Source organism: Calypte anna, chromosome 13, assembly GCF_003957555.1.
Source record: "Calypte anna isolate BGI_N300 chromosome 13, bCalAnn1_v1.p, whole genome shotgun sequence".
NCBI classification, from domain to species: Eukaryota; Metazoa; Chordata; class Aves; order Apodiformes; family Trochilidae; genus Calypte; species Calypte anna.
The window spans coordinates 6,772,776-6,795,737 of NC_044259.1; the positions used below are offsets into that span (position 1 = coordinate 6,772,776).

A 22,962-nucleotide genomic window follows, 5' to 3' on the forward strand; every position below is an offset into this window, starting at 1 on the left:
CACCCTATACTTCTGTGTCTAAAAGTAGAAGATAAACAGGAAAACAGTCAAGGCCACACTCCCGTATTCCAAATTACATGAGCTGTAGTATTGTGAGGTCATTACCTGACATCAAATTATTCTGCAAAAGTTTCTAGAATCAGACATTTTTCCCATGGTACCTGTTTTAATGGAGGGGACGTTTACTGTTGTTTTCTTTGTAGTTTCAGAGCCCACCATGAAGAGACTCCTGGTGCTTTGTGACTGCCTCTGGGCCTGGAGCCTCCTTCTGAATGCACTGACTGAAAGAAGGTGGGAACATATGTTTTAATGCACCAACATATTTTAGAAACCTTTAATTTAATATAGCAGCATAAGACAAATCGTGCATGGGCTGTGCTACTACTAAGTGTATTCAGGGAAGTTAATCCTTTTTCAAATCCTGACTAAACTGAACTAAGGAAGACTGAAAGAAAACTACAGTTTATTCATGTAACGTCTTTTATTCAATATTATGAATAAAAAAAAGCAAAAGCTTTCTGAAACATTGAAACTAAATTGCCTCTTAAACATACATGCAATCCTTTCTACTCTTACATAATAACTGCTCAGAAATACACATTTAAGAGGAATAAATGAAAAAAAAAAGAGTGATTAACTTCTTTTAACCCTTATTTAAATGCAATTTAATAACTTAGCCTTCACTTCTTGGTTGGTCAGGGCTGTGTCCTGTCCTAGCTTAACAGCTGTTTTTGCAAATCTGAAGTAGCCCTTCCTGCTGAAGGGAGACTGCTGGGATGAAGAATTTGTAAGCTCCAACCCTGTAAGAGCTTATGGTTGAAAGACCATGCTGCACTGAATGTTTATGCAATGCATGATGAAATAATAATATAAAAATAACATTACTATTAAGAATGATTTGTAATCACGCAAGAAGTGCTCTAACAACTAGCAGACCAACAGAAGCCTAGAAACCAGTTTGGAGTATACTTGAAGTACTCTGCAAATCAAAATGCAATAAGGGTGTTTTAGAAGACTCACAGATATATTTCCCTATTTTCAAAATATTAATGTCCCTCCAGTTATGATACCTAATGATGAAAGAGCAATTGAAATTTTGTATTGTTAATAGTGATCCCTAAAAGACTTTTTTTTTGCCTTGATCTCCAAAGTGTCTTATGCATTCACAGCTCTAAATAAACTTATCTTCTGGCTGCCTGGAAGATTTTAAGTAGAGTGGAGTGGGTATAGGGACAAAGGTTCATCTGCACAAGCATTTCTGCAAAAGAAAGAATGAAAATGGATGGTTCATGTTACAATTGCTACGCTGAATAAACATGACATTTTAGAAGTACCATTATTTTGATAATCTATTAAGAAAGGTGAGATTTTAGGTATTCATGAAGTGCTTCATTTGGCTTGGCCAGAGAATTTTATGGAAACATGTTTATTATATAGACATGTACATATATTTATTACATCTTTAAGGTGTGCGTGTTCATTCTTAAAGGGAGAACTAAAATGCATTGAACTGGTGTTTAAAAATTATATGGCTTGTCACTATTATAATGACCTGTAGATGGAGTTAGTGCACAGTTTTTTATTATACTGTGTTTAATGTGAAAACACAATTGCATACACTTTTTACTCAAAATGTACACACCTTACATCAAATATGTCTTTTCCTAAAACCATTTCCTCATAGTAACATACCTTGCCTTTTCTTCTGTGCTATTAATCCTTTATGATACAAAACTAGATGCTATGAATTAGATAGTGTCTGTGATAGAGACACCACAGTCTTTCCATGTCATTCTTCTTGTCATAAAAAAAAAAAAAAAAAAAAGAAAAAAGAAAAAAAAAAAGCGCATTAGGACTTACGATGTGTGTTTTGAATGAAAAATCACAATCCCTCTGGAGATCCAGTATTCTGCATTCTGTGCAGATGCTCACAGTCTTCCTGTTGGGATCATGTGGCAGCTAAAAGCAGCCCTAACGGTGGTTTTTACCTCTAATAAAATGGTGGGAGGCCCAGGTAAGACTCCTGACAGATGTGACACCCAGGCTGAAAGCCATGTATTGGACTGTATCCTTCCTGACTGCACTGCCACCAGTTCATCTTTCTGACACCTCTTCACCAAACATACTCATTTATTTGCCAGAGAAATTTCTGAAGTATTTTTCTATCCTTCTGCCACCTTAATCCTGATGACCTTCTGCTACCCTTGAGATATGTATGTACAGCAGCTTGTTTACTGACTATGAGTGTTAATATAAAATTTAATCCAGTGAAAAGTCCTGTGCTGCAAATCTACATAAGACGTATGAGGAATCATCCTTTGAAAGATAATGCTCACTAGAGACAGCAGGAGATCCTTGTTATTTGGTAACATATGAAAAAGATGAAAGAAATAAAGAAAAAAATACTAATGAAAGAAAAATACATGAAAGAAAAAAATACTAATTTCTGTGGCTAAAAATGCAACTGTAGCTATTAAAAATAAATATGGATTAACCTATATTTTTATTATGTGAAATTATATGGGGAGAAGAAAATCACAGCATTGTTTTAAACTGTTAGAGATTTTGTGATTTATATGCATTAAAAGAAACACTGGAAATTGTTTTCTACAATGTCACATACTATTGAAATACCCCCAGAAGTTACTAAATATTCTCAGTGTGAGTTCTTAATCTCATTTAAATTTGTAGTGTTATTGATGTACAGATGTACTGCAAAATAACATGGAAGCTCTTCTGGAGTACCCATGTTCAATGTTACCTTTCCTCCTTCTCTCTGTATTTGGTACAAGTGAAGCACATGTGGGATGCACAAAGGATACTTCACGGATGCAGCTTACAGAAAATAATTTCAGAGGTATTTCAACAGAACCAGATAATTCCATTTAACAGTATATTCCTCATAAGACAAATTTGGCTGCTTAGAGAAGGACCACCTGGCAGAGCACAGAGATGTGCACGTGGCTGTGGCTGTAGAGATGAGGTGGCCAATGGAGGAATCACTTTTGTGACTAGACCTGATCCTAACAAAAGTTTTTGGCACTTCACTGTTTACCCAGTTCAGTGGCAATCTGTGCAACCCAATGACATTTTGGAAAGCAGGGTTTTTGCCTTTAGGCATGATGATGACACATGCTTAGAATGGAAGCCCTCCCAGCAAAAATGAAATAACGACACAGGGTTTGGCTTTAAGAAAACTGCAGTCTACAATTAGGGCAATGACCTATGGAAGTATTTGGTAAAAGTTTCAAATTTAAGAAAAAGGTTGATTTCAATGTCACCTACAGCAGACAGAAACCACTAAGCCCAAGGATTTAACTGTGATTTGTACTGATGGAAGTAAGATTCTGGTAGCTGAGTTCAAAGAGCTTAATTTTATCCTTGTTCACGCAAAATTTCAGGACCTTTGGCTGAGTTAGAGATAGACATGAGGGATCTGTAAGCTAAGCTTCAGAGATAGAAGAGATTTCAATAGCAACAGTTAGTTTTGTTTATCATTTGTAAGGAAAAGTTGAAGGTACTCCTCCAAAATTAAATGCTAAAGGAAAAAAAATAAAGCAAAATCGGATATTGAACTATGCATACTCACTTGCTTTACCTCTGTCCTCCTGAAGATCAAAATTTTATGACCATAAACCAGTATAGGGGGATTTAAATTTCTGAAGTATTGCTTTGTAAGGTTAGAGGTATATTACTGTTTTTCAGTGTTAACTGTTTTGTATTTCAGCTATGGACAAACCTCATCACAAGATGAACTTAAAGACAATACCACGGTATTTACCAGAATATTGGATCGTCTGCTGGATGGTTATGATAACCGCTTGAGGCCAGGACTGGGAGGTGTGTTGTATTATAATTTTTAAAGTTCCAAGTGAGATTAAAAATCAATACTATTTTTCCATTATACACTTATTTTAATCCTGTTTTCATATACACATAAAGTAATGCTGGTATGTAATATCCATTTTTTAAAAAATGCCATGCCTTCTCACTCTTTCCCTTACTTGGTTTTCTCATATTTAAATCCAAAAGAAAAAGAAAATGGTTCACAATTCAAGAAGACTTCTGAATATGTATTAAAACTTGAAACATATAAAGAATAGAAGTTAATAAAATACGACCTGTAACCTTAAAAATGACAAATTTATGAATCAGGCCTAAATAGTATATCTAGCTATGACTGTCTTCATAAAAGGATTTAGTTTTTAAAAAATGAAAGAATCAATCAACCTTAGTCATAAAAGTCTCAGAGAAGTTTATAAGATTTGTTTTTTATACTTAGGTACATCAGGCTTTGTTTCCGTAACATTTTGTCTTCACAGCTTGGTAAACATGTCTGTTGTCTTCTGCTTTTGGTGCTGAATCCTTAAAAAGGTATAAAACCACGTAAAAATTACATCTTTGTAAAATTATTGATACAAAACCTGCTCTGTATCACCATCCCTACGTTGACTCCAGTTTGTTCTACTGTGACATGGCTCTATGATTTGGTCTTAAAAGCTCGTTCACAAACATGAGAGTTCTAGACATAAAACCACAAATCTGTTCTTTCCACTGCATGGAAAGGTTATTTTTTTTTCCTTCTTCTAAAGACTTCAGGTAAAATAAAATAAAAAAGAAAACACCCCACAAATTCTAGTTCAGCCTAAGTTCATGTAATAAATAGCTCTCAGAGGAACTGCATTATAACAAGAATAGGATATTGCATTAAGAATTCTTACACCATTTCCCAGGGATGAAACGGACAGTAATGAAGAGTAAGCTTATTTTGTGGTTAGAGGCTACGATTTTCAAAAGTTCTTGAATTGTGAGCCAGTATCTTCAATGGTTTGACTTCAAGGAGTGGCTAAAGATATAATTCCATTTATAAAGTATAATCAGTACATTTAAAAATGAGCTGGTCTATAAATTTTTGTGTGTAATTTCAGATAGTACATAACAAAATAAGAATCAGTTTTTTCATCCAGTAGTTTTGCCTGCTTACTTATAAATCCTTGGACTAGTGTGGAAATAAATGCTCCTTAATCTTTGATTAATGTGGCTGTACAATCCAGTCAGCTGCTATATCACAGTAAATAAACATAGCAGAGAAGGCAATAAATAAGTGAAAGTCTGTAAACTGTGTAGAGTCTGGTACATGTCTACAAGAAAAATCTGAGCATATGATGATTTCTCATATGAGTTTTGTAGCTATTATGATTTGTTTAGCAGTTACCAGAAGAGCAAAAAACAGGGAGATGCAGGGAAAAAAATTTCTCTCATTCTCTGTACTGCAGTTCCGAGAATGAAGCACATCAGTATAGAGTCTTCTACGTGCATGCTTATAAACGTGTTTCTGAAGTCAGACTTCAAGTGTATACTGGGAAAACAGGTTCTGTGTGCCTCAGAAAAGAACATCCAGTCCAGTTAAAACTAACTCTGGAAAGAGGATTGTTTAATATAACTGCTTCTGTAGGAGGAAACTAATTTCTTCACAAACTTTAAGGGCCATTTGCATCACTATCAGTTAAAAGCAAAAATGAGTGGAGCATGGGAAATTCAGGATGGAAGGAAGGACTGGAGTGGTTTCTTACATTGATATGTTGGATAATCTTTGCATCCCTTCTTTCTTGAATTGTGTTGCATGTTCCTCCCTATAGCCAAGAACTTTTGAGTATCACAGTTTCCCTGTTGCTCAGTACATTATACTTTCAAGAGGTCAGTTCAGCAGAGTAAATTGAATTTATCCGTTAAATTTGTCAGCTTTCAATATCAGAACTAAGAGTACCAGGATTTTTAAAAATCCCACATCTAATGAAATTGTGGGCACTAAATTAATGTTTAAAATCAAATGTAGTAAGAAATGGCTTTACTCTTTAGGCTGTTGAATAATGTTTTATTCAAAAGACATAAATTATAGATCTAAAAATCTAGGGACAAACATCTAGGCCAATGTTCTCAATTCTGGTACCAATTTATAATAAAGGGTTTACTCAGGCATTTTGAAATTCACCTCTGCAAATTCACCTTTGTGCTGAGATATCTCATTATGATATAAGAACCTCAAGATAACTCAGTTTTGTCGCATTTGATTTAGACACTTTGTATAATGGGAAGATGTATTCTGAAATGTTCCATATGTAAAAATATCCAATAAGAAATCTATATCAATATATCAGATATAGCACAATAGCCATCCACTACAGCATAATCTGGTGCTGGAAATTTTAAAAGGTATATAGAAGAGCATGGTTTCATTTTATTTCCCAATATCAGTGATGGCTTCTTATTAAATATTTCAATCAGAACATGGTTTTTATCTTCTGTAAAGAGGAGGTTAAGATGGCTTTTTTTTAGACACAGAACTAGTTCTAAGACTCATTAATTTCCTATTAGTTGTGACACAGCTATCACAGAATTTAAGAGACTGGAGAGCCTCATACATATATGTTATGATGATAAATTTTAAGTTGTTGGGCACAATGTAAACCTGTGTACCACCAATTACACTAAAGCACTCTTCCAGTTATCCAGAATTGTCTGCCTTGTTCTTTCTAGACCTTCTGAGAAACAGTAGGGGAAGTAAAGCATTGTGTGGTGCAGTTACTTTTTCTACAGAAAGGGCATATTGCAGCAAACTCTCTGCTGATCCCTGCATGACCTGTCCTTTTGTAGCACAGTTTTGCTTATATATACGGCTACAGAAAAGAGAATTCTGTCTATGAACAAAAACACTGAAGGGAATCAATTTATTTCTTTCTCACAAATGGAAGAAAAGGTAGATGATAGAATTTCTTCAGTTTATTTGTTTCTACTTTCCTGTGTGTATGTATGAAGAATTCGGTGACAAAAAAGTATTGCAAGAAACTGTAATGAATTGTGAAAGATTTTGATCTTAATCTACTCACAGGATTAATATCCTCCTTTTTTAAATAAAGGGCACGTTATTTCTCTGTCCAAAGTTTGCAAACTTCCTATTGGTGTGGTGAACAGTTCCATTGTTTGGTAGAAATATCCTGGTGAGGAAGATGAGATATCCTGGATCCAGGAACAAGGTCCTGAAGAGATCTCATTACAAAGATACATTGTTGGGACTATTCTATATATATATTAATTAGAAAGCCGGGTTAAGAGGTGGAGCATTAAGATAATGGAAAATTTAGAGGTGCATAATTCAGCATACATGGAATCAGTACTACATTACTATTAGCTCCTCCCTTTCTTTTTTTTTAGATCTTTTGAGCTATCAGCTAAAAAGGAAAACTAAAAACTGTTCATGTCCATGAAAAGTATGGGAATTAAAATTATTCATTTGATAACCCAGTTAAGCTGTACCTGAAATCAAGTGAGCAGCTCTGAGCATTTTTCTGTTAAACAAAGAAGGAATTATTCCTCATTAACAAGAATATTAAAAAATGGAGTAGCCGACCTACCAGAAAAAATTGTAGCAATTGAATATAATCAGTATTTAAATAATGGCATTGTGGTTAAAATTAATCTGATTTTTTCTTTAAAAGCATGCAACACTATGTTATCATTGACACATGTACAGCTCTTATAAATAATTATTGATACAAATTATGTTATTTAGATGTTTGCCTCCCTCATATGTGGGCATAGTCAGTTAGTCAGACATTGCTAGGAAATAGCATCTGTTGTACCCATCCATAAACATACACAAATAACTGCATTCAGTTATTTATGCCTGTAAAATAGAACTTTCAAAATGAATGTAAAAATGTTCTGAATCACACTAGAGGACACCTATTAACTCTATAAGAGGATAGTAATTTACAAAAACCAAGGAGGAAGAATTTCAAAGCGTAACATTGAAGCTGAAAAAAAGGAAATAATGTTATACATTAAGGGAAAAAATATGCAGCAAAGTCATTTAGGTAACAGCATAATTTTCTGTGGTAAATCTGGATCCTAGAATTACAGGTTCTAGGATAGAAAAATAGACTAAATAATAAAGATGCTGTTCCCTTTTCAGATACACAATTCTGAATAAAATTAAGAATCAGATAGTGGTGGGAAGGAGGGAAATAATGAGGAAAATTCACCTCAGTGTTTGGTGGCTTCTCATTGTAAACCACTAGATCTATAGCAGGAGTGTAAAAGAATTCAAACGAAATGCAAAATTATGGGAAAAAAGAAGTTTCTCAGATAAATAGATAGGCCATCATCTTTTGTTCTGGGTTGTCCTGGGTGGGAAGGAGATGAGCTCTGGGGTGCCAACATGACAGGTTTGGAGTGTCACAGTAGGGAGGGAGGGTTGGCTTGCACAGGACAGGTAGGTTGTGTTTAGAGCTGAGATTTATTAACATGAAATAAGGTACAACTACAGGTATTTTTAAGACTCTCACCTTTGCATGGCATGCATCCCCTCTCTAAAACTAAAAGGTGTCATGTAATTTATCAATCTGTGACCTTTTAACTTAGGATCATTGCAAATGGTGTTTGTCCCTTTGGGAGGAACATTGTAGTAGAAAGGTTGTTTCATACAGAACTAAGAACAAGCTTGGTTGTGATTAGGCAGACCACAATCTTCCTAAATGAAATTTGGGTCAAATGCCCACTAGATCTTCTCAAGTAGATTATTGACATTACTTCAGGACTGAGCAGAGTTGTAGTTGTTTTATGCTATCAGTAAAAGCCATTTGTTGATCCCTCCTGTGAGCTGTGCACCAAAATTGAGTGTGACTGTCCTTAAGTGGAACATTGGTCCATCTGAGGCAATTGATTTCTTCCATGGAGTGCTTATATTTAAGTGATGGAAAATAAACTTGACAGCATTATTTTAGTTACATTTTATAATTGAGCTTTATAAGCACATTATCTATAAATATATGATAAACGTACCTTTTGGTGATTGATGTCCCAAGGGAAATTGTTGGATTTGAACTCTTAGCTAAGATTAAAATTTAGGGAAAATACATTTTTAGCTTGTATGTGTAACAAAAAATTAGTTGAAGACAAATGTTTCTGCTGTAAATGAAAAGAGAGTCCTGTACTGGATCCCTGCACATAATTCTGTAAATGAAGACAGATTAGATACCAAACTTGGTGAAAACTGAAAGGACTGATTTTGGTCTTTTTTTGTATTTTGTAGGCACCACATTGATCTAAAGGCAACTGTTAAAAGCCATAGAGGACACTAGGAAAATTGATATAATGCAACAGTGGGGAGGTAGGGAGGATATGAGCAGCTTTGAGCTGTTAATTGGCATGGGGAGAACTGCCACAACACTGCAAAGCTCTCAGTAAACCCTTTATAGCAGCACAGACTATAGCTGGGTGATCACAGGTCAGCTCACTATTCTCCCATTTGGTCTCAGCTTTTACAAAAGCATCAGCACAGAATTCTTATGGGTGTATTTGTTGTGGTACTTCAGTCAAAATACTTCATAGGATGCAGCCTGGGTGGTTCATCCACATGACTTTTTAAGTAATAATAATGTAGGCTCTTCAGGTATCTAAATTCCTTCCATTCAAAACCATAGGAAAAGTTTGTATTTTAATCATTCTGGTGCACACTTACACAAGACAAGCAGGAAGAATGAGTGCATTATCAAAAAAGATGGAATTAATTTAAACCAGCAAAATATACAATTCAAATAAGCCTTGTGCTCAGATAGCAGCAGGTTAGAAAGGAAAATAGCTAATGTATAGCTTCCTATGATAAATAGGCTTATTTCCTGCTGTTTAAATAAATCTGTGTTTCCTATTTTATTCTCAATTTGTAATCCAATCACAATTTTAGCAATAATGAGCTCCCAGGGAGTTTAAATCAAAATATTTATTGTTATTCATTTTGTGAGTTTGCTTTAGTTTAGCATCATTAGCAAAACACAGTAGTTGTAAGCAGTAAAATAAGGGTAGTTGCCACTGACTGTTGTTTTCACAGCTATATGTCCAGCAGTTGCCCCAGGCTGTGCTCCAGTGTTTAGATGTGGTACTCCTGGCTTTGCTGATCAGGAAATACTTGGACCCTATGGTTGCCTTATAGTAAAATTAGTAAGACATGAATAATTTCCATAGTTTTTTGTTTGGTTGGTTGGGGTTTTTTACTGGAATTATTACATATTTTACAGATATCCCTATATTACTTAGCCCTGGTTCATGGTATAATCAAGAGACATAGTTTATATGTCTTTGCAGCTGAGGGATTTATCTTCAGCAGTCTGATCAACTCTGAGCCTGTTTTGTTCAATAACTTAGAATTTTCTCTGATTCTTTGGGATATTGTGAAGGTTTGAATGTAGCTCAGGACTTGAGGTTCCTGAGAAATGCATTCTGAGAATTGGAAGCACAGCTCAAGCCTTCCCATGGTAATCAGGCTACAAACTGAACATGGTTAACCTTGATTCTAAATATATATCCCAACTGTATGAGTAAAAACATGTCCTGTGCAGGAGTGACTCACAACTTCTGAAGCTCTTAACAAAGCTGAGTTGAATCATCTAATTAGTAAAACAGTAAACAAAAATTTCAAAACTTCCATATGGCTTTGGAGAGGCTAGGATTTTTCTGTGTGTTCACACCCTCCTTCATTGCTCTTGAAAATTAGGTGCATAACAAAAAAAAATAATTATTTGGTGGTGTGTACAGTAGCTTTGTATGGATTTGAATAGCCATGGGATTAAATGTTTTGCAAAAGTGTGATCAGTATGAAGATAACACAACCGCTTGAGAGTACACAGTCTGAATTTTCTATTCTTCCTTATGACTTACAGGCCACTTAAATTATCTTCAATGATATATGGAAATGAAAGGCATCACACATTTTTCCACTCCCTCAGAAATCTTCCATCTTGCTTCCAAAACTTTTCGGTTCCATTTTGTTTCTCAAAGTGATTTCCTTAAGCCTCACCCTCTCTACCAGGACTACTGGAATTCAGGATACCACTACATGATGTACCTCTGTTTCAAAGAGAATATTCTGTGTTTATGCAAGGTCAACCAGTTAGCAATATAATATTAACTAGGTATTCACTCAGAGGTGGGACTCTGAAGTTTACATCAGTGAGGGATGAGTGCCTTACACCTGAGGAGCTTCTAGAATCTTCTGATGACACCAGTGGAAGTGTCTCATTGGAAAGGAGATAGAGTCAGTATGAAAGATCTTTTAAAGAGTCATTTGAGTTTGACTTTTCACTATGTAAAAGGCTAATAGATTTCATGATGATATTAGTTTCTTGGTCTTAAGAGAAGGTGATTCAGTAGCTGGAACTTACATGTTACTACACTAGAGCTTGTGAAATCACCATCTACTTTTTCTGCCAGTTGTTTCATACAAGACAGCAGCCTCTTGAACCTATGTGAAAGTGATGGGCTGAAGGAGAAAACACTTCTTTCCCAGCCAAGTAATTTCTGGACAACCATATATTTCTTCCAGTAATAGGATAGATTCTCACTGTGAATTTCTTTAAGTCCAGAGCCAATTAGATGTCAAGAGAATACTTCAATTTCTTGTTGTCAGTTGAAAAGCTTGTAAACAATGATAGGGTCACACATTAACTTCACTGGACAGCTAAGAAGGAAATTTCACCAATGTAATGATTTTCCCCATAGTCACTGTAGTTTTTACACATCTCAGCCACAGATACACAGAACAAAAAGATTATTATTAGGTAATTAATCCACAAAACAGTTTTTTACTTTCTGTGATTATGAATAATACATTTAATCTCTTAATTTTATTAATGAGTCCTGGAGATTATTTTTGTTACCACTTTGTTTGGCTTTCTGGAGATCAGCGCCAATTTCTGGTGAATCAAACTCACCATTTGGGACTACTGAAAATCATTGGATTCTTCTGAAGAGGCCAAGGGCATTGTGTCATGGAGCAAAGCCTACCTTCATAGTATGGCATGTACATGTGATCTGTTAGGTACAAATAATAAATTTCTGAGTTTATTAAATTTCACAAGTCTCTCATTGGGGCCTATAAAACAAATCTGGTAGTCTAAGGGAATCTAAGTGCCCATATCAATTTAGAAAAAAATGTAAACCATTTACAAACCGTAACATTTACACATAAGTGAAAAATGGTAGTAGCAAACTTCAGCTGATACTCATTTGGAAAAGTTTTAACTCCTTTTGGTTTGTTGCAGTTAAGGGTGATGCAGCCATTTCTAACTCATGACGATAAAACATCTTCAGTGTTTATACACCATAATGTATTTTCTCTTTCTCTTTTTCTGCTATGTTCCTCAATACAAAATATATAATTCATAAACCCAGGGTTAATTATTAGAGACTTAATTCAGCTTGCCAAGAAACACTGACTGCCCAGTGAGACTTTTGAGTACTGTGTTAAATATTCATCGTTGTTTATATGGTCAGACAAGAAGATTTATTAGTCAAAGAGTGAATAGATTTACACACAGCAGTGGAACTATGGCTGCTGTACTGTGGCGTCACAAGCCACGTATGCAGAAGTTCTGTAGAAACACTAATAAAAAAAAATGTTGCTGGCAATATTGACTGTGAAATTACATCTAGAAGCAATAAATTATAAGGATCATATTGTATACCAATTTTAGAATAACTAATCAAAGCCAATCATTTTTCTATTTATTGTGAGAATTGGTAGTTGTTAGATCTAATGAACACTGTTGATAGACACTCACTGTCCTAATTTCCTGCTTCATCAGAGCGTGTAACTGAAGTGAAGACTGACATCTTCGTCACCAGTTTTGGGCCTGTTTCAGACCACGACATGGTAAGTGATGGTCTGTGTTTCTACAGCATTCATTTTTTCTTGTCTTTTTAATTTGGAGGATGAAGAATCTATGCAATGACTTATTTACTCCTTTTAAGGCTGCCCTTTTTTTTTAGCTCTTGATTCCAAAACACTATCAGCTTTTATGTGCAACCGTTCCTGCTAGCTGTGACTGCATTTAAGTGCCCTGAAATTAGCAGCCTCACTGACTTTAATAATGTGTTTAAACAGACCTTATATTTGCTACATAATATATTATGAAATGCATTAGGGTTTGGAACCGTATTCTTCTGAAAATCATTGCTCAGGTCCTTGCTGGCACATCCCTGATCCTATTTGCCAAGAAAGATCATCATCTTAAAATGCAATTAACGCTTCTGCCTACAGTGTGACAACCTTACAGGCTAACCCCTATTTTTATATTGAAAGCTACTGATCAATGGGAAGGGACTTTCCTAGATCTTGGCTGCTGAAAGAGACGAGAAGATTAATGAGAGAATTAATGTCACTTCTTTATGGAATATTAAAATCAAGCTGCTAGATAACTGCAGGGGATGGAGAAGTCCAAAAAACTGAATGATGATGTTGTGAGCTTAGGTCTTTAGAGATATTAAAAGTTGTGTAAAAATACAGATCAAGTACTTTAAATTTGGCATAGGAATGAGTTCTTCACAAGAAGGTTGTAACCAACACAGACTGAGTCATCTGCAACTACCAGGATCTGCTCATCCCTCTGTTAGGATGAACTCTGGGAACATCCTCACTAACTTAAATAAAGATAAGAAAACACTTCAACCTTGTAGCTGGCTATGTTTATGCTAAAAAGATTCAACAAAAAAAAGGTAAAAAAAAAACTACAAGAAAAAATTATCATGGGAAGGAATTTGAATTTCATACCACAAAATTTTTAGTTGTTTAATTTGAACTGGAAATATATAAAAGGAATTAAATACCAGGTTATTACAAGTTTCTGTCCACTCAAAACAATGTTAAGGGATGGAATAACAGGAAATACCTTTTACTAGATAGTAGTAAAGACTAGATACCAGTCTTCTTCAAAGACACCATTTTCCTGATTGCTTGGAAAGCATCATTTTTATAACCACAGTCAAATTTATAATTATAACGGATGCTATGGTATTTAAATGTGAAAGGACAGCTTGGCAACACAGACTTTTTGATCAGTCATTGTGCTGAGAAGACCTACAATAGAAGGATAACCCAGGGAAATAACTGGACTGATAACTTGTCTCCTCAGCACATATATACAATATTGTCCAAGTACTATATATACACCATGAAGAATATTAAAAAAATACATAAATATTCAAGGACTTCTGCTTTTATTCTTCTATGAATGGAATGACAATTTTTACTTATTACTTTAAATTATACGTTAAAAGGAGGAAATTTCTTGGATTAAAGATTGGTAAAAACAGTGGCATAAACTATTTCTGTTTTGGTCATTAGTTCAGCAAAACATTTCATCTTGCTTTCCCATTTCTGTCTCGAAATAGGTAACCAATCACTGCTGGACAAACTGAACACTTCAAACACAGTCATGCAACTCAAATATATTATAAAATATTTTAATTAATAGTATTTTAATTAAAACTGTAGCAGCTACATTTGTAAGTGCTATGAGGTTGCTCTACTTTTATAGGTCTCTTCTTAATTTCCTGGAAATTAACATAATTTAAAGTATTGGGCTGGATATAGATACTTGTGGGAGGTGAACAAAAAGAACGATATTTGAGGGTGAATGTATGCTTTGTATTAATTTTTTAGTGTTTGTTTTTGGTTTTTTTAAAGTAAGTTACCTGGCTCAGCTATTGTTTGACCTGTTGAGTCAAATTTACTAAAATACTCCAATAATGAATGGCAACCTAATAAAGAAATGGGCTTGGGTGTTTTCCTACGTGTAGCCATGAGTTTAAAGTAACTGATAGGTCTAGAGAATTACTTGGGACTAGATAATGGCTGGACTTAAGAATATAGTTATACTTTATATTTTCAGGTGATTTTATTTAGTAGAAAGGAAAGCTGATTTGACACTCATTGGACAAACTGATGTTTGTATGGAATTTGGGATTTAAGGAAGAATAAAATACCGTAGCCAAAATAATCTACTTTCAGAATTAGGAACAGGTATATTTGGGAAAAAAATTACTGTGGCTCTAATTCTGTATAGCTGAATTACTATAGCATAAGCAATTGCTGCCTACAAAAAGAATCTCAAAAATAATTAAAACCCCATACCCCATACCACACTGGCTCCTGATTTTCATTTAGTTAAATGGGAGAAAGAATTAATCAGTCTCTTAATAAAATGTGTGACCAAGAAGCAGACAGGGAGGTGTTCATATGTTTTGAAAACTAAGGAATTACAGTAAAGTATTTGGTGTAAAACTCCTACTCTCCTCTTTTAAAAAGTAACATGTGTGCAGCCTACTTGTGCTAACTCTTGCTTAAGGAAATGCATGAAACCAGATACAGAAAGATGAAACGAAGACCTTATCAGAATACAAGGTTTAGAATAATTTCTATGTACAAAGTCCTCTATGCAGGACAGTTGCAGACTGTCGAGAGCTGCCCCAGATTTGCTCCAGTGAGCAGATGCAGAGTAAGTGTAGACAGGATTGGGGGATTTGGTCCCAGGGAGGCCACTGAGGCAGCTGTATGGGCACACTGAGGGAGCCATGTGGCCAGCAGGGATGGCTGGGATCTGGCCAAGAGCTGCTCCAGCTGACACCATATGTTATGAAAGCAAGAGCCCCAGTGAGCCAGCAGCATACCTAGGCCATCTGTTTGCAGGCATCCAGGGAGCCACTCACAGAGATTGTAGGTTGATACACCAGGGAGTACATGGTGTTCCTACCCACTCTCAAGGCACTCTTTTAAAAGCAGCGTAGACATAACCTGTTATTCTATAAAGAGAATATCCTGGCTTGTTCTTAAACTTGTGAGTCGAGTTTAAAGGAGAGAAAAGCACTTTTTAAAATAAAATCATCTTTTTTAAAAAAAAACTTTGCAGATTTAGATTTTTAGATTTTCAGGTGTGCTTTCAGGTGTGGATTGAACTAATAACAGGTAACTTGCTATTCTCACATGACTGTCACTTTTGTGAAATTTTTGATGTCCTCTAGAATAAGAAGTACTTCAAATGAACAAGACAGATTTTCTAATAACCTTCATTCCCACTGCTTCTGTATTGTAAGCCCTTCAGAAACAAATTTGTATCTTGTTACCCTCCTGCAGTGTGATCTAGACCACAGTGTGTTCTGTCCTGTGAATAAATTGTCTCTGGGGAGATATATCAGATGAGTAAATTAGTGAACATTTAAGTCAAAGTGTTACAAATACTCAATACCATACAACTTAATGCCAAATTGCAGATAGGAGTCTTCTTCCTTTACCTGCTCACTGAGTAATTAAGTGTCTCCAATGTGGAGAATTAATTCTGAATTTCATCTTGCTCATGTGTGTGCACATAAAGCCACTGCTATAGCACATGGTTTGGAGATAATCCTTCTGTTCCTTTGTTCTTTATGGCACCTTCCTACTGAAGAAAGCCCTCATCAGAGTATCTGATTACTTGATCTTAAAGATCAGCAGTCTGTCAGGATTCATTTCAGGAGCACTATTGTACAAATTAAAGTGGGTAGTGAAAACTAAGGACTTGAGAAATCTCAGTCAAAATTAATTCATTCTATGGTGCAGTGGCCTGGGATAGAGAAATAGTCTGTGCCAGGCATGACCTGTCAACTGCTTTTTAATTGAGTTTTGTCTTTTGTCCTTAGGTCCCTTATCAAGTCTTTCAGAATCCTTTGTTCCTTTCTAACATAAGAACCTTGTGGTCATATATAGGGAAGAACTGGATTCCCTTCTCTCAACCTGTACCACGTCCCACTCATCATCTTCTTTGCAGTTGAAAGATGATAAAGGAATGGCTTCCACACACACTGAAATGATGTCACCTTCTGGGCATGTCTTTTACCTTTCTCTTCTTTGTAGAAGGAAATTTTCTTCAGAGCTAGTAAAACATGGAGGAAATCCAATATTTTAAATCAATTTACTGCATTTAAACTTCTCTCTCTTACTCTGCTGCACACCTGGGACAAGATTATGTACACAGTTCAACCCAAGGGCCCAACCCATCAAACTTTTGAAGCAAGTATTTGGCCATAAGTTCACAACTGCTACCACTGGAGCTGAACAAATCCAGGCTTCAGCAGCTCACTGAGCATGTGGCTAAGAAAACAGAAATACAGTCAAGTATGCACCCTAATGATACACTGGTCTGGGATGCAAGTTTTAAAAAAAAAAAAAAAAAGGCAAAAAAACCCAAACAAACCAAAAAACACAAACCAAACCAAAAGCAACAACAACAAAACTCCAGCAAAAAAAGCCCCCACCAAATACCAAACAAACAAGCAAAACCCCCCAAAAACCACAACACAAAAAACCCGAAAAAACCAAAACCCAGAAAGCTCTGAAAACCACCCAGTTACAGCCTTTCCATATCCTGACGACATTTCCTGAGGCATTTCATGCCCTAAACTCATGAAAAAACCCCCACCAGTTAGGCTTACATTCCCAGAGAAATTGCAGCTCTTAAGAGAGTCTGCCCCAGAGAGATTTTGCATACTCATTCCAAAGTGTTTCTTTTTACTGACATGTTCCTCGGGGCAGTTCTTTTCTGTACAGCTGTGTGTGTCTTCACTGTCAGGAATTTATTTCAGGAATTGCTGTCTGCATTGGCAGGATATCTCAGAAAAGGCTTAGTTTCTCAGCCAAAAGATTATCATCCAGGGTAATTTTGAACAATAGTTACTGGATAGCTACTTTTGCCATCACAATATCATAGCCACGAATGATGGGAGGGCAAGATAATCCTGTACTAAACTTCCAGTTTTTCCATGGGAAAATACTGATACATTCTACATCCAAAGGATGTACATTTTCAGCCCACAGACAGCTATATTATATATATAATGCTCCAATATATTTTTCCTGATTTTGCACTGTGTTTCTTAATTTCGCTTCTTGTGCTTTGTAACAATTCTTGCATTTCATAGTGAGTTATTTTGATTCTCCCCATGTACACTGCATTTGTTCTCTTTTGGCCCAGTCCTTGCACAACCAACCTTGGATTCTTTGTCCAAAGCTCTCCTTGGCTTGTGCTCTCTGCAGTTCAGTGATTTGGCCCAATGAGCCATTTCATGTCTTCAAATCAGACCATGTAATTTTAGTGAATGGTGAACTTTTTGCGGGTTGACCATATTCATGCTCATGAAACACTTAGAGCAAAAGGCTCTAGTAAGACCTTGTCTCACTAGAGTTGTTTTCGTATTCCTCCTGTGCTACACATGCTGGCTACATAACCACAGCTATAAATGACAGTTTTATGGAAGGTGAAGAAAAAGTGAGAAAAGGCTGATTTACTTTATTCTACTATATTGTTTCAACTCTTATCTAACTTTTGATATACTATTCTAACATTTATTCTGTTGAACATAGTAATCACGCTGTAACTATTTAATAACTAGCTTCCAGTACACTGTAAGTAATACAGAGAACTGATAATTACTGCTTAAACTAATAATCATCTTACTTCTAGGAAACAATAAAAATATACTTCTCAAGTTCTCAGATTACAACGGATATCATCACAAGTATTTCCCTTTTTTTTTTTTGCATTGATTTAGGAATACACCATAGATGTATTTTTCCGCCAAAGCTGGAAAGATGAGAGATTAAAGTTCAAAGGACCTATGACCGTTCTCCGGTTAAATAATTTAATGGCCAGCAAAATTTGGACACCTGATACCTTTTTCCACAATGGAAAGAAGTCAGTAGCTCATAACATGACGATGCCAAATAAACTGTTACGAATTACAGAGGATGGGACACTGCTATACACCATGAGGTGAGCTCTAAAGTATTGTATCTTTTATTTATTTGAACAGTTTAACTTGTTGAAGCATCATATTTTCCAAACAGGAAACAGGCTCCTTTTTGGGTACATTTCATAGAGTCATAGAACCATAGAATTGGCTTGGTTGGAAGGGACCTCAGAGATCAAGTCCAACCCTTGATCCACTACTGCTGCAGTTTCTAGACTGTGGCACTGAGTGCCACATCCAGTCTCTTTTTAAATATCTCCATGGATGGAGAATCCACTATTTCCTGGGGCAGCCGGGTCCTTAATTCCAATCTCTGATTACCCTTTCTGTAAAGAAATTCTTTTTAATATCCAACCTAAACCTCCCCGGGCACAACTTAAGACTGTGCTCTCTTATCTTGCTGAGAGTTACCTGGGAAAAGAGACCAACCCGCCCCTGGCTACAACCTCCTTTCAGGGAGTTGTAGAGAGTGATGAGGTCTCCTCTGAGCCTCCTCTTCTCCAGACTGAACACATCCAGCTCCCTCAGCCTCTCCTCATAGGATCTGTGCTCGAGTCCCTTCACCAGCCTGGTTGCCCTCCTTTGAACCCACTCCAGGACCTCAATATCCTTCCTGAACTGAGGGGCCCAGAACTGCACACAGGACTCAAGCTGTGGCCTCACCAGTGCTGAGTACAGGGGCAGAATCACTTCCTTGGACCTGCTGGCCACACACCACAGAATGATGGTCAGACCAGTCTTTGCAGTTTATTTTTTCCCCTCCTGTTGTACTACCTTTACCTTTACCCTCCTCTTAGATGTGTCTAAATGCTTAATTTCAATCAGGAATCTATAGTATTAGGAATCCATCAGTCTGCAGAGGACCTTAATTTTGAGTTTCTTTCAAGGATGTAATCAGCAAAATAATAAAGCCTGAAGGTTTAATGTACTTTAGACTACTAGATTCTATATAAGGGCTATATAAGAAGATTTTAAGACCTAGCAGATGCACACAGAATTCATTGTCCATTCTTCAGATTTCTTCTGCTCAGGAATACAGAGCAAGACATTCTAAAAAAAAGCCTAACCATTTCTTATTCAATTCATAACAAGAAATATAATTCACTAAAGCATTTAAGAAGTTTTAAAAAAAAAACAAACCATATTTTTGCTGGCACTACTCTTTCTGGAAATATACTATTCTCTTCATGGATAGCTAAACTTTAGCTATCCTGTTGTCAGCAGGCAAGTTAAAGAAACCCTTTTGAAATAATGGTGGTGCCCTAGAAATATTATGGATTAAAAGACTGTAAATTAAACAGTGAAAAAAAAAAATTGGTGTGTTGTCTCTACAGAGCTACACATCCCTGTAGAATAAAACAACTTACAAAGTGATTCTGTTGTCAGGCTGGATAGCTTGGTATTCAGGTGAACACTGAGTTATCTTCTAACAGTTTTGAAGATGTTTTTTAAAAGCAGTACAAGTATTTGGAGAAAACAAAGTCTCCAGGCTTCTGGGAGCCTGTCAAATATGTTCAATTTATTTTGCAACATCTTTGAAGACTGCCTAGGCAAGGGTAGAATCTGCTTGCCTGGTAGTTATACAAGTCCAGGTCAATTTTTCTTGTCTCCCTAAATGGTGGGCTGCTAGGGATTTAATCCACAAGAACACTATCTTGGCAGCACATTGTTCACATGTCTCTTTTTTTGACCATAAGCATTTCTATTTGCTCACTTTTGCAAGTGCCTTAATGCATTTTTCTACCTAGTATTCAAGTATTATTGTTCATTCCTTCTTGATGTGTATATGAGAGTGTTTTCTGGTTTATCTAATCTCATTTATTGAGAAACATGTTTGTACCCAAGCTGATAGCAAAAGAAATTATTTTAGCAAATGTCTGAGCAGCCAGAGTGGGTCAATTCAATGACAGCAGCAATAAAGCAATTTCAGTGTCTAACAGTTTTTAAAGGTTATGCCAAGTTGGAAGCTTGAGTGTTGCTGTGCTGTGGCAGTGAAACAGGGGAGAGCAGCAGAGCAGTCACACCGGGGGTCTGCAGAGCTGTCAGAACCCCCAGCCAGACAGCTCAGCTCCCATTCTAGCTGGTAATTCACCACATAAGAGATGAAATGCTATTTTTATTCTGTGTGCCTGTGTCTTGGAAGTCTGTTTGCTATTTTTATGAAACTCGAATAAATGTGTCCTTTTGCTCATTAATCCATTGTAGATTGACTGTGAGAGCAGAATGTCCCATGCATTTAGAAGACTTTCCTATGGATGTACATGCTTGCCCCTTGAAATTTGGAAGCTGTAAGTTTATTTTAAATTGAGGTTTCTTCCTTTTTAGGTCACTTTGCAAAATTATTTTGCAACTGAGAAAACCTAACAGTTTTAGTCTCATTTATGTTTAATTTTTGTTAGCAGGGTTGTATTTTTATTCTTATATATATTTATATTTAAAGTTAATACAATGAGCCTCTCCTGTGTGTCTTAGATATCCTCCTTAACTAAATATAATATTTAAAAAATTAAATATAGCTCCCCTTCAACTCAAGCAAAAAAAGAAACCCAAAACCCCAGTAGCTGTTTTACTCTGGTTGGTTCAACACAAACAAGGAAGACAAAATATGTGGAAGAGGCAGCAGTGTACAAATTGTTTCCTCCATGGCTATTTTTTTCTAGTAGAAATCGGTCGTTTCACTGATAATGGGTACTTAGTGACTTGATCTATTTTATAAGTCAACAAACAGAACACCCAATTCATTCTTCACATGTTACCAGACAGGGTGATAATTTACTTTGGGCTGAATAGCTCTATCTTTACCATGAGAAAGGACTGATTTTTTGTCTTTAAAGTACTGGCCTCCAAGATAAGATTTAGAGAACAAAAGGCTCATACAAACTTGGAGTATAACTGACAAGAGTAGTTTACTGCTTGAATGTTAGTTTTTCTTCCAGCCCTTGCAATAAATCTTTACAAATCTATTGAAGCAGAGGGGGTGGTTGGTGGGGAAGCCTCACTCCAGGTAATAATGGGGCAAATAGCTGCATAGTGTTCTTGGTTAATAACAGATCTTTGCAGAGATCCCAGTTAGATAGGAGCTGCAGGGCTGAATTTCTTTTAAGATGCACAATAAAGGTTTATGTGGACTGAATGCTGGATCTGGGAGGTGATTAATTGGGCATAAACCCTGCTAATTCAGTGATACACCATCTACAGCTTTGAAATAAATGTGAACTACTGGGATGAATTTTTAAAGACTTGATAAGTCACTTGTCACCACTCTGAGCCACAGCCTGATCACCAGACACTCCCTAGTCTGAGCAATAGTTCCCATTTTGTTCCTACCTTGAGTTCTTCCTCACCCACTGTGTCTCAGAGTAGAGTACTCTGGTTTCACTAAGAAAACCACTTTCCAGATTATTAAGGATCTTGCCTTGATTAAATGATTAAGTGATGCAGAAATTACAAATTAAAAGGGGTAGATAATAGGGATTTAAATACAACTCCAGAACCATACCATAAGGCAGAAACAAGATAGCAAAAAGACATGGAAATGTATCTGCATATCTTCTGAATCTAAATTGCTTTCCTTTTTATCCTGAAAAAACCCCACATTATCATAATAGACATAATTTTCTTAAATTAACAAAATCAGTGATATTTCTGATTTAAATACCATTTCCTACATGACAGTCAGAGACAATAACTCACATCCTAAGCTCTGAGTGCAGACAGGGGCTGCTGTGCTTTACAGTTGTTTTTTTGTTTTGCTTTAAACACTAAGTGCCTGTCATGCCAGTTGTTCTAAACAAGTAACTTCAAATGCTTGGAAGGTCCAAGAGATAAAATTAAAGAGTTTTCAGGGAAGCCTTGCATTTCCCTATGGAATTCAGTTGAGCTTCTAATCTGGGAAGAATTCCTTCTGTAACATGGTTTTACTACAGGTAATGCATAGGGAATTCACTGTCCAGAAGGCCTTGAAGTTGGATCTCTCCCCTACTTCTCATCAGATTAAATGTAATCATTATCAAATTCTGGATTGTCTCAATATTTAGCTGTTGATAAAAATGGAATTATCTCCCATGGGACAAATGGCTGGACCAAGCAAGATATGCAAATGGGACCTGTCAATGTACAAAGCAACAGAACAGTTCTTATGTTTAATTGCCACTTTTTTAGTGAGAATCATACTTAAATACATTTTTAGCAAACACCTAAAGTAATTTGTTATAATAATCTTAATGGACTGAAAAATTTATTGAAAAAGACATTTAATTGTCATGAAATCCATGCTTTAAGTGCAGACTACAATATTACAGTTACTAGCTCCCCAAGGTAGTTTGCCCAGCTCTGTGTGTTTTGAATTAA

General features: G+C 36.0%; 1 protein-coding gene across 1 annotated transcript in view; it reads left to right on the top strand.

The window, feature by feature from the left end:
• Positions 1-217: 217 nt before the first annotated feature.
• The window catches only part of GABRA1 (gamma-aminobutyric acid type A receptor alpha1 subunit), a 36,409-nt gene continuing 13,664 nt past the window's right edge, over positions 218-22,962 (top strand). Inside the window, exons 1-5 of the mRNA XM_008498699.2 lie at positions 218-291; positions 3,728-3,840; positions 12,639-12,706; positions 18,415-18,635; positions 20,818-20,900. Of these exons, the coding sequence (XP_008496921.2) occupies positions 218-291; positions 3,728-3,840; positions 12,639-12,706; positions 18,415-18,635; positions 20,818-20,900 (559 nt within the window). The remainder of the gene's footprint in view (positions 292-3,727; positions 3,841-12,638; positions 12,707-18,414; positions 18,636-20,817; positions 20,901-22,962) is intronic.